Raw genomic sequence first — 19,212 nt, forward strand, 5'->3', positions numbered from 1 at the left:
AAAATAACAAACAGCCACATTTAAAGTCAAAATTATTATTAGATTACCATTGATCTGTGAAAACCCACCCGACGCTGATTGCTTTTAAATTTAATCTGAAGCCTGATTGATTGTACGTATGTAATATAATTCCAATGGAAGAGCCTTTTGATTGACAGTCATTGTAATTAGCAGTACTGTTTAAATGAACAGGTTTTAAAGGGTGGCCTTAAGAACAAAAAATAAATAATAATTTCTGATTATGAAATGCAACAAGGATATATGTCCTTATATATCCAGCATTGAACACATCACTATATACTTTTAAAAAGTGTCCATTCAACAGTTGAGTGAGTGCTACGGTAAGGGGCTCCTGCTGCTGTTTGAGATGCACGCACTGTGTTTCCACACAGAATTTGGAATTAGAATACTAGAATGGCCATTAACCTTCTTATGATTGTATAAAGGTCAGCCATTTTGTTCAGGGAGTTGGTCAACCATTGTTTGCCAGTGCTGTCATAAGATATGGTGTAAAATAATGAATTTGAAGAATTTATCTGAACTGTATGTTTGTTTGCCTGGAAACCAGTCTCTTTAGCTAACCCACTCCATGTACTCCATGTTGTGTGCCAAAGAGACTGGCCTTTCCTCTTCAAATATGAACATTCTATCATTAAGGTGCTTAAGGATAATAGTGGATTTGATCCTTATTCGATCACCCTCACAGCTATCCTCTACTCACAACGATTATGCACATTTTGGGACTTTTTTCACTCCACAACCATTTTTTGTTTGTCCGGACGAAACCAGTCTGTCAAAAGTTGCTACCTCACCTCTACATTTTTAAATGTAATACATACTCCAATTCCAACCCCCAAATATCTTAGTCTTTCTTATAGATTCTAATTCTATTTTCGAGAAGGCACATATAAAATGTTTTCCACACACATACAGTTGAAGTTTGAAGTTTACATTCACCTTGGCCAAATACATTTAAATTCAGTTTTTCACAATTCCTGACATTGAATCCTAGTAAAAAGCCTTCCACAAGCTTCCCACAATAAGTTGGGTGAATTTTGGCCCATTCCTCCTGACAGAGCTGGTGTAACTGAGTCAGGTTTGTAGGCCTCCTTGCTCGCACACGCTTTTTCAGTTTTGCCCACAAATTTTCTATAGGATTGAAGTCAGGGATTTGTGTTGGCCACTCCAATACCTTGACTTTGAGGTCCTTAAGTAATTTTGCCACAACTTTGGAAGTATGCATGGGGTCATTGTCCATTTGGAAAACCCATTTGCGACCAAGGTTTAACTTCCTGACTGATGTCTTGAGATGTTGCTTCAATATATCCACATAATCTTCCCCCCTCATGGTACCATCTATTTTGTGAAGTGCACCAGTCCCTCCTGCAGCAAAGCACCCTCACAACATGATGCTGCCACCCCCCATGCTTCACGGTTGGGATGGTGTTCTTTGGCTTGCAAGCATCCCCCCTTTTCTTCCAAACATAACAATGGTCATTATGGCCAAACAGTTCTATTTTTGTTTCATCAGACCAGAGGACATTTCTCCAAAAGTATGATCTTTGTCCCTATGTGCAGTTGCAAACCGTAGTCTGGCTTTCTTATGGCGGTTTTGGAGCAGTGGCTTCTTCCTTGCTGAGCGGCCTTTAAGGTTATGTCGATATAGGACTCGTTTTACTGTGGATATAGATACTTTTGTCCCTGTTACCTCCAGCATCTTCACAAGGTCCTTTGCTGTTGTTCTGGGATTGATTTTCACTTTTTGTACCAAAGTACGTTCATCACTAGGAGACTGACGGCTGCGTGGTCCCATGGTGTTTATACTTGCGTACTATTGTTTGTACAGATGAACGTGGTACTCCCAAGGACCACGTCCCAAGGATGAACCAGACTTGTGGAGGTCTACAATATTTTTTCTGAGGTCTTGGCTGATTTCTTTTGATTTTCCCATGATGTCAAGCAAAGAGGCACTGCATTTGGAGGTAGGCCTTGAAATACATCCACAGGTACATCTCCAATTGACTCAAATTATGTCAATTAGCCTATCAGAAGCTTCTGAAATCATTTTCTGGAATTTTCCAAGCTGTTTAAAGGCACAGTCAACTTAGTGTATGTAAACTTCTGACTCACTGGAATTGTGATACAGTGAATTATAAGTGAAATAATCTGTCTGTAAACAATTGTTGGAAAAATTACTTGTGTCATGCACAAAGTAGATGTCCTAACCAACTTGCCAAAACTATAGTTTGTTAACAAGAAATTTGTGGAGTGGTTGAAAAACAAGTTTTAATGACTCCAACATAAGTGTATGTAAACTTCCGACTTCAACTGTAGCTAGCTACGTGTACCCTACTTGGACACCGGCTCCCCACAATTTCTCACTCTCCCACGCCAAATAGCCATTAAGCTAGGGCTCTTCGTAGGTCGCATTGTTTTTACCTGGTTGTAATAGCACTCACAGCTTTCTAAGAAAACTAACATTTGGACTTTTATGGTCTGTTTACATATATGTTATAGGCTATTTATACAGTAAATGCGTATAAAACCTGTATAAACTGTATTTAATTTAATAGGATCTCAATGGTCCCACGTGCCAGAGCATGTTGGTGCCCTGCCTGCCTGCTGTCACTAGGATGTTGTGGTAGAACCAACCCAGGGTTGTATTCACCAGACACCAAACAGAAGAAAACGGACCAAAACATTGAGGGACTAACCAAAATTGTCCAATAAGAATTTCTAGTTTTTGTTGCAAATCTCTAGTTTTTGTTGCAAAATGTTTTCCATTTTAACTACTGAATATGCCCCGGTGTTTTAGGTCACAGCTCGCCTGGTGGGAGGGAGAGGCTCAACATCACTTTACTGGTGAAATGAACAAAATAATGAAATACAGGATTGTTCCTGCCCTGTCCTGTTCAAATCCATAATAATCTCACAATATTGGGTTTTGATAAGGTAGGATAGGTGTGTATGCCTGCTGTATGTGTGAGTGTGCTAGTGATAGTAAGAGGAACTGAGAAAGGTATCAGATAAGTCAAGAACTGTGTGAGGTTTAGCTTGAGATTTTGTGGTTGTTTTCCTCAACCTGCATCTGTTTCACAAAACCACACACACTCACCAGCCTAACCCCTATGAATATGTGGTAAGAGTTGGGTGAGAGACCTTGCAGCTGCATACTCTCTCAGGCACCTCCACCTCCACCCCCTCAGCTCAGTGACTCCATCCCAGTATGAGCTCAGACCAGTACAGTGTGTCATGAATTGTCCGTGCCCAGACAGGCTCCATGCTTGAGGAAAGGCTGAGCAACAGCAGCTAGATACCACCAGGCACCAGAGACTGACTGACTGGCACGCTGGCCACCTGGCATCCAGCTGCTGACTGATTGCCTTCAGCACTTGTCTGTGGGGTAGAATAAATGTTATAGAAATAGAGAAGAAAATAATAGAAACAAAATAGAAACACTATGTCACGTAAACACTATGTTATAATGGCACAGTTCACTATTTCACATGATGTATTAGGTCCTTGCCCATAGAAAGTAATGGAAAACCTTACTTACTTTACCAGGCTGTAGGCTTATAAACTTGCATTGACCAACACTAACTGTGCAATATACAGAGAAGAGCAGTGGGTCAATATTCTGCGACTGAGTCGTGATTACATAAGATTGTCCTTTTGGTCAATCGATGATGACATTATCAAACTGGACTTTGATTCTCAATGAATGAAAACAGATATGTTTAAAAAGCTGATTATTTAAGACATTCTTCAAGGCGGGTATGTTTTCTGTTAGTTAGAAATTCTCCAAAGCTGGTGTGTTTGCAGTTTGCAGCATTGTCCGTTGATTGGTGAATACCTGGGGCGTGAGATAGTTGGAGTTGTCAACAAAGCAGCATGACAGAAACTACCGGTAGTTTCTTTGAGAATATATATAAAGCGATCTGTGCATTTGAACAACAGCATAAATACACCTTTGTCACTTTTGCATGTCAAAAACCAAATGACCAATGCTGCACATGCTGCCTCTGTTTTGAGCAGATCAGATTCTACTATTTAGAATAAGCAGCCAGCTCATGAACGAACAAGTGCACCAGGAAGAATGCAACAAACATACAAATGCAATAAGTGAAAACACATGATCTAACTGAGGATAGCTGGCTAACATAATGTGACAAAGTATGATGTGCTAGCTAGTAAACGTTCATTCTGAAATAACTTCATATTTCCGAGTAAGTCAGATATGAGTTTAGAAAGACTTGAAATTGGCATGGGAGCTAACTAGCTAGCAGGCACCCAGCTAGCTATATCAAAAGGTAGATAACTGGTTAGTTTTAGCTAAAAATGTACCAATCTATTTCTCAACGTTTCTCAAAATTACTGTACCTGGCTAAATAATTTGATCATGCTTTGTGATACACCCGGTTTTATGCTGTTTTAGTCCACACAACATGTCGCCCTGTCACCTAAAATAGAACCTGATAAACAACATTAGGGGCAAACAATCAAATTGCCCACGCTTTTATGTCCTACCAGATCCGCGATGAGAAGGTTCTAGCTAGTGTATCCCTCTGTCCTTCAACTCTTGTTGGATATAGTTGTCCGGTTTATCAGGTCCCAGGCTCCTGTGACTGTTACGATTATTTATTTGCAAGTTAATTACAATTAGCTTTTTACTTTAGAGCCATCTGTACCTGATAGAGAAGTTCTACTGTAGTCTCACAAGCTGTCTGGCGCAAGATACTTTTTGGGAGGAGGAGACTAGAGCAGACCCAGAAGATCTGACTGAACGGACGCACATTTGAACACCCCAGGACGGTCTATTTACTTTGTGCTGTTATAATTCATGCTATGAAATCCTTCTATTTCATTGGGGCTGTTCCCCCTCATAGAAAATAGCTGGCAACACAATCCAAGCAATGTTCGCACAATGTTGGCAGTCACTGTGGGGCAAGTAACTGAACATCTCGTTTTTAACAATATACTTTTGAAACAGGCAAATTACACATTTACTGCACTTTTATGAGCATTTAAAACATAATCCATATAAGGTCTTTTTTTGACCAATCACAAGTGTGGCGCTGCCCCTAACTCCCTAATGGGCGAGCCGCCTCCGGCTGTTTGTTCAAAATTTGCCAGGGTTAGCGTGTTTGCTGTTTGTTAGAAATTCTCCAGGGCTGGTGTGTTTTCTCAGTTTACATATGCAGGTATTTCCTGGTAATAATCGGGTTGTTTTCTATGGTAAATGATAGTTTATATTTTGCATTAAGTTAATCATTAGTGAGGGGTCTCCAGTCCCAGTTCTCTGGGAAAAAACAACATTGCGTAGTATAGGTGTGTGCTTCTTGTCTGTTTGTGAGGTTGGAATTGTGTGCACACCTTACCTTATCTAAGAGCAGTAACTAGTGGAAACGTCTCCCTCCGCTTGCAACCTGTCTGTCTCCCAGAGGGAAAGCACATACTGGAATTGCCATAGCCCTGACACTGATCTCTGCTGTCCACCGCTCCTGTCCTCGTCAATTTCTCTTTTCGACATGCTGTTACAAATTATATACATTCTCTTCAAATCACATATCTTCCATTTTGTCTTCCACACATCTAAGCAGGGATTTTACAAAAACTTGGCTACTTTAATGCTTCTAAGAGGTCTTTGCCAATAGTCCCTAAGACTCCACATGATACACTTGTTTAGTGTGTGATGTGGAGTAAAGGAGCTTTGCTCAGTTGAGCTTAGTTATGAGTCAAGGGCCCAGAGCGGTTTTCTAATCAGTCACTTGCCGTTCCCCCTACTCCTTTACTTCTCTGCCTCGACCTCCACACAGTGACATCCTGCTTCCTGGTGGAATAGGTGCTATGTGTACACACTCGTCTTTCAGCATGCACACACATACACGAGGCACCCTCCTGACCAGTGCCCTTACCTCAAACCCCCCCCCGCCTCCCCCCTCATCCCTTCTTAAAGCGTTGTCTCGCTACCAGTCTGAGCTGGCTTCATGGATGGCCCAGGTTTTAATCAACAAGGTCAGTGTAGGGGTGGAGCAGTGGAGCAGAAACAACCCTATGTGTTAGGCCAGCCGGTCTACTCCACCCTGTGGACACGGGAGCCCAGGCCAGCGCCCCAGCATGGACCTCAGACAGACTAACATGGTGGACTCTACAGACCTATGGACTTCTGGACTTCGCCATGCAGTTGCATATGTCTCTAGCACTTGATTTTAGGGGTCCGTAATAAACCATTTATAAAGGCATTTAGAAATTGTTTGTTCACCATTTATTAATAATAACTCCCACATTTAAAAAACATTCACTAAGTCTTTTTGCAGTCCCCAGTCTAAAGTGAGCACTATTTATACTTTATACATGTTTTGAGTGAGCAGTAAACAATAACAGTGAACAATACAATAACAGTGAACAATAAAGTATATACTTTATACTTTATACATGTTTTGAGTAAAAGAATAAGCGTGCCACGCAGTATGTGGAAATATATTAGGTTCTGGGAATTGCCAGGGACCTCCTGATACGATATTATCACAATACTTAGGAGCCAATACAATATGTATTGCAATTCTCACGATTCTACATGTATTGTGAGTCGATACTCAGATTTTATTGCGATTTCATGTTCCAAAAATATTTCTCACTTATATGTCTCCTCCAGAGAGAGAAGAAATGTCTGCTCCAGAGAAACACGTTGGCTCACTATTTAAAAAGAAGATGGAGAACAAGCTATAGGATGAACAATACCAGAGTTTTGGCGCAGTTACAACCAACTAGCACTAGCTAACACTACCTAGCAACAAAAAATCTCTCCATATATTTTTTTGGTACCTTTTACTGCAGACGACTAAATCAGGGTCACACAGAGTGTTTCATGGAAGTCTTAAATACATTTAATTAGAAACAAATGTATACACCTCACACACATAGTTATGCAACCTGGTCTCAGAGCATTTCGTATTATTCCGTACATAAATCCAAGACGACCCATCCACCATCCACCCCGACCAACCACCCTACTTTTTTTTTTTTTTTTTGTCTTAAGTAACCATCTGTCTTATGTAACCATACAAAACGTAACATTGGACTGCAGGAAAGCGCTACCAAGTCTAAACTACTAGTCAAGGTATCAATATCCAGTGCCTTAAGAAAGTATTCATACTCTTTGAGATATTGTGTTACAGCCTGAATTCAAAATGGAATTAAATAGATGTCACCCATCTACACACAATATCCCATAATGAGTGACAACATGTTTTTTGGTTTTGTTATAATTTTTTGGAAAATGAAAATGAAATATCTTATTTACATAATTATTCACACCCCTGAGTCAATACATGTTAGAATCACCTTTGGCAGTGATTACAGCTGTGAGTCTTTCTGGGTGTCTCTAAGAGTTTTTACACACCTGGATTGTACAGTGTTTGCTATTTTTTTATTGTTTTATTCTCCAAGATCTGTCAAGTTGGTTGTTGGTCATTGCTAGACAGACATTTTCAAGTCTTGCCATTTATTTTCAAGCCGATTTAAGTCAAAACTGTAAGTAGGCCACTTACCACAAAGAACATTCAATGTCGTTGTGGTAAGCAACTCCAGTGTAGATCTGGCCTTTATCAGCAATCGAGGTAAGACTCAAGTGCAGCCCGTGTGAAGTAACAATGTTTTAATGTAACAACGGGGGCAGGCAAACGACAGGTCAAGGCAGGCAGGGGTCGATAATCCAGAGTCGGAGCAAAGGTACAGGACGGCAGGCAGGCTCAGGGTCAGGGAGAGGCAGAGTTCAGTAATCCAGAGGTGGAGCAAAGGTACAGGATGGCAGGCAGGCTCAGGATCAGGGACAGGCAGAGTGGTCAGATGGGCGGGTACAGGGTCAGGACAGGCAAGGGTCAAAAACCAGGAGGACGAGAAAAAGAGAGGCTGGGAAAAGAGCTGACATGACAAACGCTGGTAAGCTTGACAAACAAGACGAACTGGCACAGACAGACAGAAAACACAGGTATAAATACCCAGAGGATAAGTGGGGAAGATGGACGACACCTGGAGGGGATGGAGACAAGCACAAGGACAGGTGAAACAGATCAGGGCTGATACTTGTGTTTTAGGTTATTGTCCTGCTGAAGTTGAATTTGTCTCCCAGTGTCTGTTGGAAAGCAGACTGAACCAGGTTTTCCTCTAGGATCTTTCCTGTACTTTATTTTTATCCTTCCCTGTAGCTCAGTTGGTAGCGTATGGTGTGTGCAACGCCAGGGTTGTGGGTTTGATTCCCATGGGGGGCCAGCACAGAAAAAAAAATATGTATGAAATGTATGCATTCACTAGTGTAAGTCGCTCTGGATAAGAGCGTCTGCTAAATGACTAAAATGTAAATGTAAAAAAAAAAATCCCTAGTCCTTGCTGATGGCAAGCATACACATAACATGATGCAGCCACCCCCATGCTTGAAAATATGAGGAGTGGTACTCAGTGTGAATAAATAGCTTACTAACATTTACAAATATGGGAATAAGGATTAATAAATGGTGAGCAAACTGTTTGTAAATGCATTATAAATGCCTTATAAAAGGTTTGTGTCCGTATAGTTGGTCCTGCCGTTAGCCATATGGACAAAAGCAGGCCTTGAGCCAGTCCACCATGCAGAGGATAAATTGACAGAAGTGTCCATGCACATCCAGACCGGTCAACAGTGAACTGATGATACATTGACAGAATGTGAGAGATTTTCTGTTTCAGGGTTAGGTTTAGATGAATCTTGAATACATCTAAACCTTAGTTGAGATAACTTGATGAAGTGGAAGGGGATTTAAAGTCCTTCCGGGCCAAGGCATGATCTGACTCTGGCATCAGCTGATGCTAAACCCCCGGCCATTCCATTCGGCTATACTAAGGCACACACAATGGAGCCAAGAGATTGTGTCTGAATGTGTACTCAAGTATGGAGGGGATAGAATAGAAAGACACCCCCCACCCTCCTACTCCAACGTCTCAATCCCTATCCTCTCAACGCTTGTGTGGTTTTTATCACCCTGTCGCGCTCCCATACAATGCACCAACAAACAGAGACCTAGGCTATCTAGCCAAATCCCCAGGACACCATTCAGATTGGGGCAGAAGGCTTTGATGTTATCCACCCCACTGGGGATTGGTGATCTCTGGCTGAATCATATTGTTGTCGGAGGAGGAAAAGGAAGGGAGGGCAAGCTCACACCTGAGTGAGCATGAGCTGTTTTTCTTGGAATTGAATGGTGTATTTTACGGTCAGAAAGCCCAGTATTTGGCCATGCAATCTAATGGACTATCCCAATTCACTGCCAAGGAAACTTAGTCTTTGTGCATCAGGGATTGTGTCAAAAGAGAAAGATTTTGTTTTTAAAGTTGGCTCCCGTGTTAGGGTTTGGCCGGGGTAGGCCGTCGTTGTAAATAAGAATTAGTTCTTAACAGACTTGCCTAGTTAAATAAAGGTTAAATAACAAATAAAAACAACCAGCAATGACTGGCTTGATGTATCCTACAATATTCTCCGACAATGAACCCTTGAGCTTTTTTTTGGCAGTCGTCATACCGGGACTGTGACAATGTTCAGTCATGTTTCAGAAGAAGAGTAAGAAGGTAGGTGATTCATTACACACAATTTCCTGTTTATATGTTGCTATAATACATTTACAGTCTAATACAAAAACCTATCCTGTTTGAAGATTTCTCCTCTGGCATTAACAGTACTGCCGGTCACAAAGTGTCCCAGAGAAGTGCTGATTTAGGATCACGTCCCCCCTTATTCATTATGATTCAAGGCAAAACGGATCCAAGATCAGCATTAACTGTGTTCCTGGATCTGTGCCCTGGAGAAATCAACCAGATGTACAGTATTTAGATCATCATGAATTATTCTCACATAATCTGTGTGTGTGTGTGTGTGTGTGTGTGTGTGTGTGTGTGTGTGTGTGTGTGTGTGTGTGTGTGTGTGTGTGTGTGTGTGTGTGTGTGTGTGTGTGTGTGTGTGTGTGTGTGTGGAGATGCCAACTTCCAGGAGTTTATGAGTGCGAAAAGGCAGTACAATGATGCATTGTTGCACTGCCGCCCATTTCTCTGGACTGGGGCTATGCCCATTGTTAGTTTGCCTTTTGTTGTGTGTTTTTTGTTTTACAGACGTTATAGTATTCAGCTGGTGCAGAAATCGTTACAACAAAAAAATACTAAAAGCCACCACCACCTGCAAGTTGTCATGAAATATATCGGAATATCATACGTATGATAAGGTTGTGTTTCTTCTCTCCAAGTTTGTGTTGATTTTTAAACCTGCGTTCTCGTTAAAACAAAAGTACACTATATATACAAAAGTATGTCAACACCCCTTCAAATGAGTGGATTCGGGCTATTTCAGCCACACCCGTTGCTGACAGGTGTATAAAATTGAGCACACAGCCATGCAATCTCCATAGACAAACATTGGCAGTCTTACTGAAGAGCTCAGTGACTTTCAAAGTGGCACTGTCATTGGATGTCACCTTTCCAACAAGTCAGTTTGTCAAATTTCTGCCCTGCTAGAGCTGCTCCTGTCAACTGTAAGTGCTGTTATTGTGAAGTGGAAACATCTAGGAGCAACAATGGCTCAGCCGCAAAGTGGTAGGCCACACAAGCTCACAGAAGGGAACCGCCGAGTGCTGAAGCACGTAGCGCGTAAAAATCGTCTGTCCTCGGTTGCAACACTCACTACCGAGTTCCAAACTGCCTCAGGAAGCAACGTCAGCACAAGAACTGTTCATCTGGAGTTTCATGAAATTGGTTTCCATGGTCAAGCAGCCACACACAAGCCTAAGATCACCATGCACAATGCCACGCGTATGCTGGAGTGGTGCAAAGCACGCCACAACTGGACGCTGGAGCAGTGGAAACACGTTCTATGGAGTGATGAATCACGCTTCACCATCTGGCAGTACGACAGACGAAAGAAGGGAAGAACTAGCTATGTTCAGATCCTGTGTCAATTAAGAAAACAAAGGTGATATGCACATCCCATACTTAAGATAAGATAACCAATGCTGGGAAAAAATAATACTTTAAAGGTCCAATGCAGATGTTTTTTTTAAATCTCAATATCAAATCATTTCTTGGTAACAATTAAGTACCTTACTGTGATTGTTTTCAATTAAAATGGTAAAATTAGAAACAAAAATAGCTTCTTAGCTAAGAGCAATTTCTCAAGCAAGAATTTTGTTATGACTGTCTGGGAGTGGTCTGAGTGGGGAGCAGAAAAAACATTTATTAGCTGTTATTAGCAGAGAGGTTTCAAACTCATTCTTATTGGTCTATTAACTAATGTATTGCATGGTGATGTCACCATGGAAGGCCAAAGCTCCATCCCACCAAAACAGCCTGACATTTCAGCCATTCTTTTCAAACAGCTCTTACACTAAAAGGGCATTATCATAATTTTTATAATTTCACAGTATTATTCCAACCTCATAGTGTGGAAAAACATGTTTTTGAGTCCACTGGGCCTTTAAGATAAATAAATTAGGCATGCACACAGAATATTGATGCTCCCCAGTGCTCCCCAGGCCCTGCGTCAATGTACACTGATAAGCAACGCTGTCAGACCCAGAGCCAAGATACAGTGTATAGTTTCCTGGCCCTGTTTACAACCTTTGGTTATCTGGTTCATCTAAAAGTCCCTACTGTTGGAACTGCTACTGGTACTGTGGTCCTTCTGTGTTTCCCCACCTTGTCTCATATACAGTTAGCTAAGGTCTTAATGGTTCGGTGTGTGGAAAATCCTTCTCCCTTTGCTCTGCGTTGGTCCTCCAAAAAAATAAAAAGAGAGAGCGAGAGAGACCAGACAGACAGACACACACTGAGAGCCCTAAACACACCATGCAAGTGGTAGCGGAATGGCCTGAAGGAAGGAGCAGGATTTCAGACTTTTAACTTCACTCACTGTGAAGTCGTCACTAAAAAGGCTCTGCCAAAGGTTTTGCTGCTCGCTGGCCCGGGTGGAATTGATTAGTCCAGACTACTACTGACTGAGAACCAGGAATTCCGTTTCAATTAGTTTGGCAGGAAAGGGCTTTAAAGCATGTCAGTTTGGATCTTGGATCTTTGAAAAGCAGTTACGCTCCTTTGGAATCGTGCATGTTCCCTATTCCAAGTTGGATATGTTTCCTTATTACTCATCAGGGAGCATTGGCCATTGACAACTCCTCTCCAGTGCACTCTGCTCTGGGCATTTCCTTTTCCTTATACCAGAGTCCATTACTGTAATGTAGTAGGAGACAGGGGGGTGGTTCATGGTGGAAAGGATTCCCCCTCGAAGCCCCTTCTGTCTGTCGGTGGTTGGTAATGAATACGAGTGGATAAGCGGTAATGCTAATAATGCATGGCGGGTAAATGATGGGCGCTAACTCCGCACGTCCCGCTGCCCCAACACTAAATTATCCTCAATTTGCGTTGGTCTGTTTGGTCTAATTGAATTAACATGCTAAGCTGGCGGCTGCCTGCCATGCAACAGTAAATATGTTGTATGGACTGGCTGGACTATCGGTCACAGAAAAGAGAAAGTCTTGGGCTAGTGAAGAATGTTCTATAGGTCCATGATGTTCCCTGTTTCCCTCCCATCGTCAGATATCAGTCATTGTTTAGATGATGGAGCGTAGCTACGTGCTGGAAAAAGAGCTCTGAGGATAGAAGTTCATCACAGTACGACCACAAATAATATCTTTGGCCCAAACTCTCTACATCTCTACACTGCACTCCTCTTGCTATACGAGATCAAGCTTAAGGAGCAAATTATTAGTAACTGCATTCTTCAGCTTAGGGAGAGCGGGAGAGAGGTGCTGGGTCATCGTTCACTCATCATTCATTCAGCCAGTGTGTTGTGTGTGACTATATAGAGTGTGGTACCCAAGGGTAGCTGCATTGTTCCCCAGCAGGATTCACAAAGGCCCCCACAGCTGCCCGGTCTGCGTTGACAGATCATTTGACTATTCAAATGAGCCACAGACACCAAGTTGTGCCTCAGTGACAGAGAGATAGAGAGAGGAAGAGAAAGAGAGAGAAAGAAAGAAAGAAAGAAAGAAAGAGAGAAGGGTGAGTGAGTGAGTGAGTGAGTGAGTGAGTGAGTGAGTGAGTGAGTGAGTGAGTGAGTGAGTGAGTGAGTGAGTGAGTGAGTGAGTGAGTGAGTGAGTGAGTGAGTGAGTGAGTGAGTGAGTGAGTGAGTGAGTGAGTGGAATGAGAGGAGAGAGAGAAGGGAAGGGAAGGGTGACAGGTGGAGAAGAGTGTGGACAGGGAGCGAGAGGGGAGGAAGAAACAATGGGAATGTTAAGGGTGAAGAGAGTGGGGAGAGACTGACGGGAAAGAGGAGGGGGGGTGAGAGAGGGAGGAAGGGAAAGAGGAAAGCGGGGTAAAGGGAGAGAGGGTTAGAGAGAAGTTTAGAGTGGGCCCTCTTACCAACAGGGGCTTTTAGACCCTGTACTTTTCTCCCTCAATGAACTGAAACGCTCGTTCCCAACGAAGGGTGGGTTTACACTCCGAAACAGAGGTGAATATTATTCAGCCTGACTGAGTTCCTCTGGCGTCTGTTTATATGACGTGTGAAGCTGTTATCTGTCCGTGCTCAATGCACCCATGCCAGCCTGGGTCACCATACCTAACCCATACACACACACTCACACACTAACCCCTAACTCTGCCTGGCATCTGGAGGGCACGCGTCGCCCCCAGACCAGCTGCCCTCGGAGCGCCAGGGTCTAATCCAACATTATTGTCAGCTTCTCTAATTCCCCTGACACACACACACATACCCATACACACATACACAAACACACACACGTGCCTTCCCTTAGCCCAGGTGTCCTCCGTGGGACTCTCAGAACATAAGTATGTGCCCCTACCCCATGCATACAAATATAATATAAACAAGCTACGTATATTGTGTGGGGGGCCTCCACACACACACAAACACACATATACGTACATGCGTAATTACTCGCACATAACCCATCAACACCCCTTCCAGACTCTACAAAACATACATATACACACACCCCCATTACAACCCAACCACACTTGCTCCCTAATAAGTACACACACAAGCAACAGTCAGTGCAAGCTGTCAGTGGGCAGAGTTGTGCTATTCTAGTAAAAGGCCAGCTGACTTTGTGGAGAGCTTTGCTGCCCCACTCAAGAAATCAGCAATAACAAAGTCTGTGTGTGTGTGTGTGTGTGTGTGTGTGTGTGTGTGTGTGTGTGTGTGTGTGTGTGTGTGTGTGTGTGTGTGTGTGTGTGTGTGTGTGTGTGTGTGTCTCTGCCTACTCTAAGCAGTAGCCCCCAGTGTATTTTAATGACTGAGTGAAGTAAGTGTGTAGGTGTGTGTCTACTATTAATAGTAACACAGCCCTGGGCCTCCCGAGTGGCGCAGCGGTCTGAGGCACTGCATCCCTGTACTTGCTGCATTACTACAGATCCGAGTTCGATACCGGGCTATGTCTCAGCCGGCCGCGTTAGGGAGACCCATGAGGCGACGCACAATTGACCCAGCGTCTTTCCGGGTTAGGGGAGGATTTGGCCGGCCGGGATGTCCTTGTCCCATCGCGGCCGGGCGCATGCACGCTGACACGGTTGACAGGTGTACGGTGTTTCCTCCGACACATTGGTGCGGCTGGCTTCCGGGTTAAGTGTGCATTGTATCAAGAAGCAGTGCGGCTTGGCGGGGTTGTGTTTCAGAGGACGATCGGCTCTCGACCTTCGCCTCTCCCGAGTACCTACGGGAGTTGCGGCGATGGGACAAGACTGTAACTACCAATTGGATATTACGAAAAAGGGGATACATTTTTTTAAATAATAAACTAAAATAATAAATAGTAACACAGCCCCAGCCCAGTGGTTTTGTGTTGCTAGAGCCACCGGTGTGTCTACTCTATGGGAGCGTGGCCCGAGGGTCAGAGTAGGAGTATGAAAAGGACATTGGACCTCTCTCTGCACCTTGTCTGTACCCAGCATGCAGATTACACACCCCTCTTGACTCTGGCAGGCCTCACACACACATACACACTCATGTAGACACACACACACTCACATGGGTCGCTAGCGGGCCCCGCGGAGCAGCTAAACACTGAGCCGCTGCTGCCATAGTAACTCTATCGCCTGGCCGTTGTGTTGCAGACAATGGCCGGTGGTTAAGTGTGGGGGGGGGGGGGAAAGGTGTACAGTGTCTCACATATCCCCTCGGCTTCTGTTTTACTGGACAAAAACATCTTCCTAAAACTTGGGAAAAGTTTGGAGACCAGAAACCAGTTGGGAGTTCACCTACCTTTTAAAATGTCTCTTTCAATTTCAAATCAGAGCAACAAAAAAAACGAGAGCTAGAGAGAGAGTAGAGAACATAGTTAACCTCGCTAAGGAAATGGTTTGCCATGACAACAGCGTGACTATTCTTCAAGACTGTCTTACTGTGTGCCAAAGAAAATCCCTAGTTCTCTAGGATAATAGCAATGGGGCTTCAAACACGACTTGTCAAAACACCCTTCCACTGTCCAATTACGTCCCCTTGATCCTCAGCGTTACCTTCACAGAGTTCCATGGAATGCTCCAGAACCCTTTCTCTTTCTTCGTCTCTCCTTCCTCCCGCTCAGCGTTGCTTTTACAAACACTCCATAGGACCCTGTTTGTTTGCTATCAAAATAATCTCCCCTGGACCTGTTTTTGCAGCGGTTCTGTGGTAATCTCCATAGTATCCTGGCTTGATGACACCTCAATCTCGGGGAATAGTAAGAGAGAGAGGTCCCAGACTTCGGACCACTTCCCATGGACTGTATCTCATGTGGTTTACTTGCGTGAGACTCGTATCTAGAGGTGCGGACAGCGGGAGTTATGATGGATCAAAGTTGTTGGCCTGGAGATTCCGGGCAAAAGTAAACACACACACACACACACACACACACTGTAGACACATGAAAGACGGTCCATCCGTCATCTGTGTCCCCCCCCCACACACACACACGCACACTATATCTTACCCAGCTGATCTATTTTCACTCTAGGTATTCAGTCCTCTCTCCTTCTCAGACGTCAGATATTATTCTTCTCTTCTGAAAGAAAGATGAGGTTCTTGTAGAGTGAATCAACTCCGGCATGACAGCTCAGCACCGCTGGCCCTCTGCAGTACAGCTGTGGCTTTTGGCATTACGTACATCCAGAGATGTTGGCCAGCCTGAGCCTTGAAGATTTTGTGGGGTTTTTTACCCTGGATTTCCCTCTGTAGTTGTCTCTCTATCTATTCTACCCTTGCTATAGCCTTGGAGCTAGTTGTAGCCAGTCCAACCTGGTTTGGCTTATGATACATACAGGTATATCGTAGCTTTGAAGCTGTACTATTATTTGTTTGTCTACCAGCCAGGACTGTCTTTTCACCTTGGAGCTAAACCTTGGTCTACTCTACTTTGTCTGTAATGGCTGCTAGAGAAAAGCTGCTTGCTTGATTTATTACTCTCCCATTGTTCTCCTCAGCTTCAAAGCTCACCTTTGAGGTTTACCCCAGACATTTCAGTGTTACACATCGCAAGCAAGTCACCCTGACATAGTCCTCACATGTAGTACTTCATTTACAGAGAGTCTCTCTTTGGGTGCTTAGTTAGTTGGCTATCCCTCCCTGATACACAGCTACCATCAGTCAGTGTGGTGAGTCAGTTGACACTAATTCCAACCAGGTTTTAAGATCATTTGAAAATAAATGACCCTCTTGACCTGCATCATTGTATACACTACTCTCTCTCTCTCTCTCCCTCTCTCTCATTCTCTCTCTCTTCCTCTCCCTCTCCTCCCATATGGGTTTTGGGCCAGTGTTGTGTTCCTTACTGAGTGTTGTGTCTGGGCCCTTTGGAGCGTACAGTGAAACAGTAGATGCTGCCAGGCCCGGCCAAGTGGAGTTAGTGTTAGGGGCCCCAGCCTGGATCTCTTAATCAGTAACCCTCTGCCTCTGTAGTCTGTAGCTGGCACCCTAAACTCTGTAGCTGGCCCCGCCTGTTTAGTCACGGCCCCCGCCTGCCAGCCTCGGGTTTCATAAACTATTGATGACCGACTGGGGGGAGCTTGTCTAGCTTGACCACTCCATCCCCTCTCACCCTACCCCAAGCTTTTTCCACTTTAATGGCTGGTGACCTCTTCTAATGGTTTAATGATGACGACTTAGGTTACTTTCAAAGCAGAGAGTAGGGTGGCCAAGTGAACACCTGCACAGGGTTGCCATTGCCAGACAGTGGTTCTGGAGAGTGGCCGAGTGAAAATAGGCCAGGCGAAAACACACTTACAGGGTGGACTTTTACTCTATTACTAATGGAGAAGACTCTTGCATGCCTATTGGGCGAGCTAGAGAGAGGGAGACAAATAGGGAGAGAGAAAAGCAAAAGGAGAGAGAGAGAGAGAGAGAGCAGGGAGCGTGTGTAACGTTATGGCAGCCACACTGGCATGCATTCCCAATGTGTTTCCCATGAATTCCTGCCACGCACACAAACACACACACACACTGTGCCAGCCACAACTCAGCTCTCCATTACGAGCAGGGTCCGATGAAAGAGCAGATGAGGAGGCTTAGGGAGCCCTGCTCTCCATCCCTCTCCCTCCCATTTACCCTCATCTGACAGGGGCATTGGGGGAGGTTAGGGGTCTTGGGAAGTACTGTGACATTCTGAATGTAATAAGTTAAAAACCACTGGCTGTATATGACGTATTTCATGTGATCCACATATCTTATGTTGTATGTGTTTTCCTCCTCGTGTAGAGTTCGTCAGACGACTCGTTTGGCTGTGGGAAGCATGAGGAGGGCTACCGTCTGGAGGTGACCAGTACCATGGCCAGACTAGACTACTTCAGCGGTCAGTTCAGCAACGTCCTGCTCACCTCCATTGTCGTGGCGACCGCACAGGAGCAGACCGTGGCCAGCCTGGGCACCGCAGACGGACGCCTCATACAGGTAGGGGGACAGGGGGCAAGAGGGAGTACTGGCAAAGAAAGGGGAACTGTAACACTTTACTTAAACCGTCTTACGAGAGGGAGAGCAGTGTGAGTGTGAAATCACACACTCACTCAATGCAAAGGAGGGAGCATGAATGAGCCCTTTTAGTCCAAAAAGTTCCATGAACAGCAAAGGGTTGGTGCTGTAACCTGCTTACCCAAGAAAAAGGAAGAGGAAGAAACCAAACCTAACTTTGAATTATTCATAAACAAAAAGTCAATTGAGCTCCTGAGTGTATACAGAAGGCTCAAACCTGCAAAACTGCCTGTTGGTGCCGTGGCCAGGCAGCACAGTCTCCCTTTCTTATTGTGCATGTAAATGGGGCAGGATGTTGGTACGTGACCAGTAAAACCAGACATTTTGGGAACACAAGGAGCCGAGACACAGGTGGCAACCAGTACAGGGGCAGGTTAGGAAACACCACAGCTGGGAGGAGGGCGGCTTCCTTCCTATTTGCTCAACACATGACCCCTGACCTTGCCTCGCCATGCTTCCACAAACCCTCCTGCTGCGTTCCGCCGTATGTACCATCTGAGCAAACAAACCACGTCTGGTTTTGCCTATCAATGACAAGTACAGCCAATGGTGGATTTCACTTTCCGCTTCCCATTTGTGTTTGTAGGCCCTCAGCAGCGGTCTCACTGTCTCCTATAGAGACAGGATTTACTCAGGAGATGGCTCAGTCTAGCCTGGTCCCAGATCAGCCAACATCCTGCCCAATTACATGCATAATGCATAACCGATCTTGGACCAGGCTAGGTTGAGTCAGGTCAGGTGGAAGTGGAACACTGACGGATAAGAGCTTTTGAGTGTTGCTCTGTCTTGCATGTCCCTGTAAAGGAAGCTCTGTTTGGCCTCAAACTCTCTCTGATGTTTTATGAGTACTTTCAGAAAAACTGTGTTAAAAAAGTCACGGAAGAACGATGGGAATGGGCGAAAAGGCGACGACAGCTGCGCGGAAGCAGGGTTATGAGCCGAACTGCCCGTTAATGGCAAGCGCCGAGCTTCGATGACACGTTCCCTCACACAGCATTTCTCTCTCTCTCTCTCCACCGAGTCCCCGCAGCTGTTGGCATGTTTTTTTTCTCACTCTTTTTTTGTTGGTGGTGAAATTTCTAACCTCATTGTCTCGGGATGGGGGTCTGGGAAGGAGAGAGCAGGAGACCAGCTGTCCTGAGAGAGGGATGCAGTGGACCTCATGGGGGGAGAGAGAGAGA

General features: G+C 44.4%; 1 protein-coding gene across 1 annotated transcript in view; it reads left to right on the forward strand.

Annotated features, from left to right (window-relative positions):
* LOC106573120 (hepatocyte growth factor receptor) overlaps positions 1-19,212 on the forward strand; it is a 78,821-nt gene that overhangs the window by 8,392 nt on the left and 51,217 nt on the right. Inside the window, exon 3 of the mRNA XM_014147829.2 lies at positions 17,762-17,953. Coding sequence (XP_014003304.1) covers positions 17,762-17,953 — 192 coding nt within the window. The remainder of the gene's footprint in view (positions 1-17,761; positions 17,954-19,212) is intronic.

This window comes from Salmo salar, chromosome ssa16 (genome assembly GCF_905237065.1).
Source record: "Salmo salar chromosome ssa16, Ssal_v3.1, whole genome shotgun sequence".
Classification (NCBI taxonomy): domain Eukaryota; kingdom Metazoa; phylum Chordata; class Actinopteri; order Salmoniformes; family Salmonidae; genus Salmo; species Salmo salar.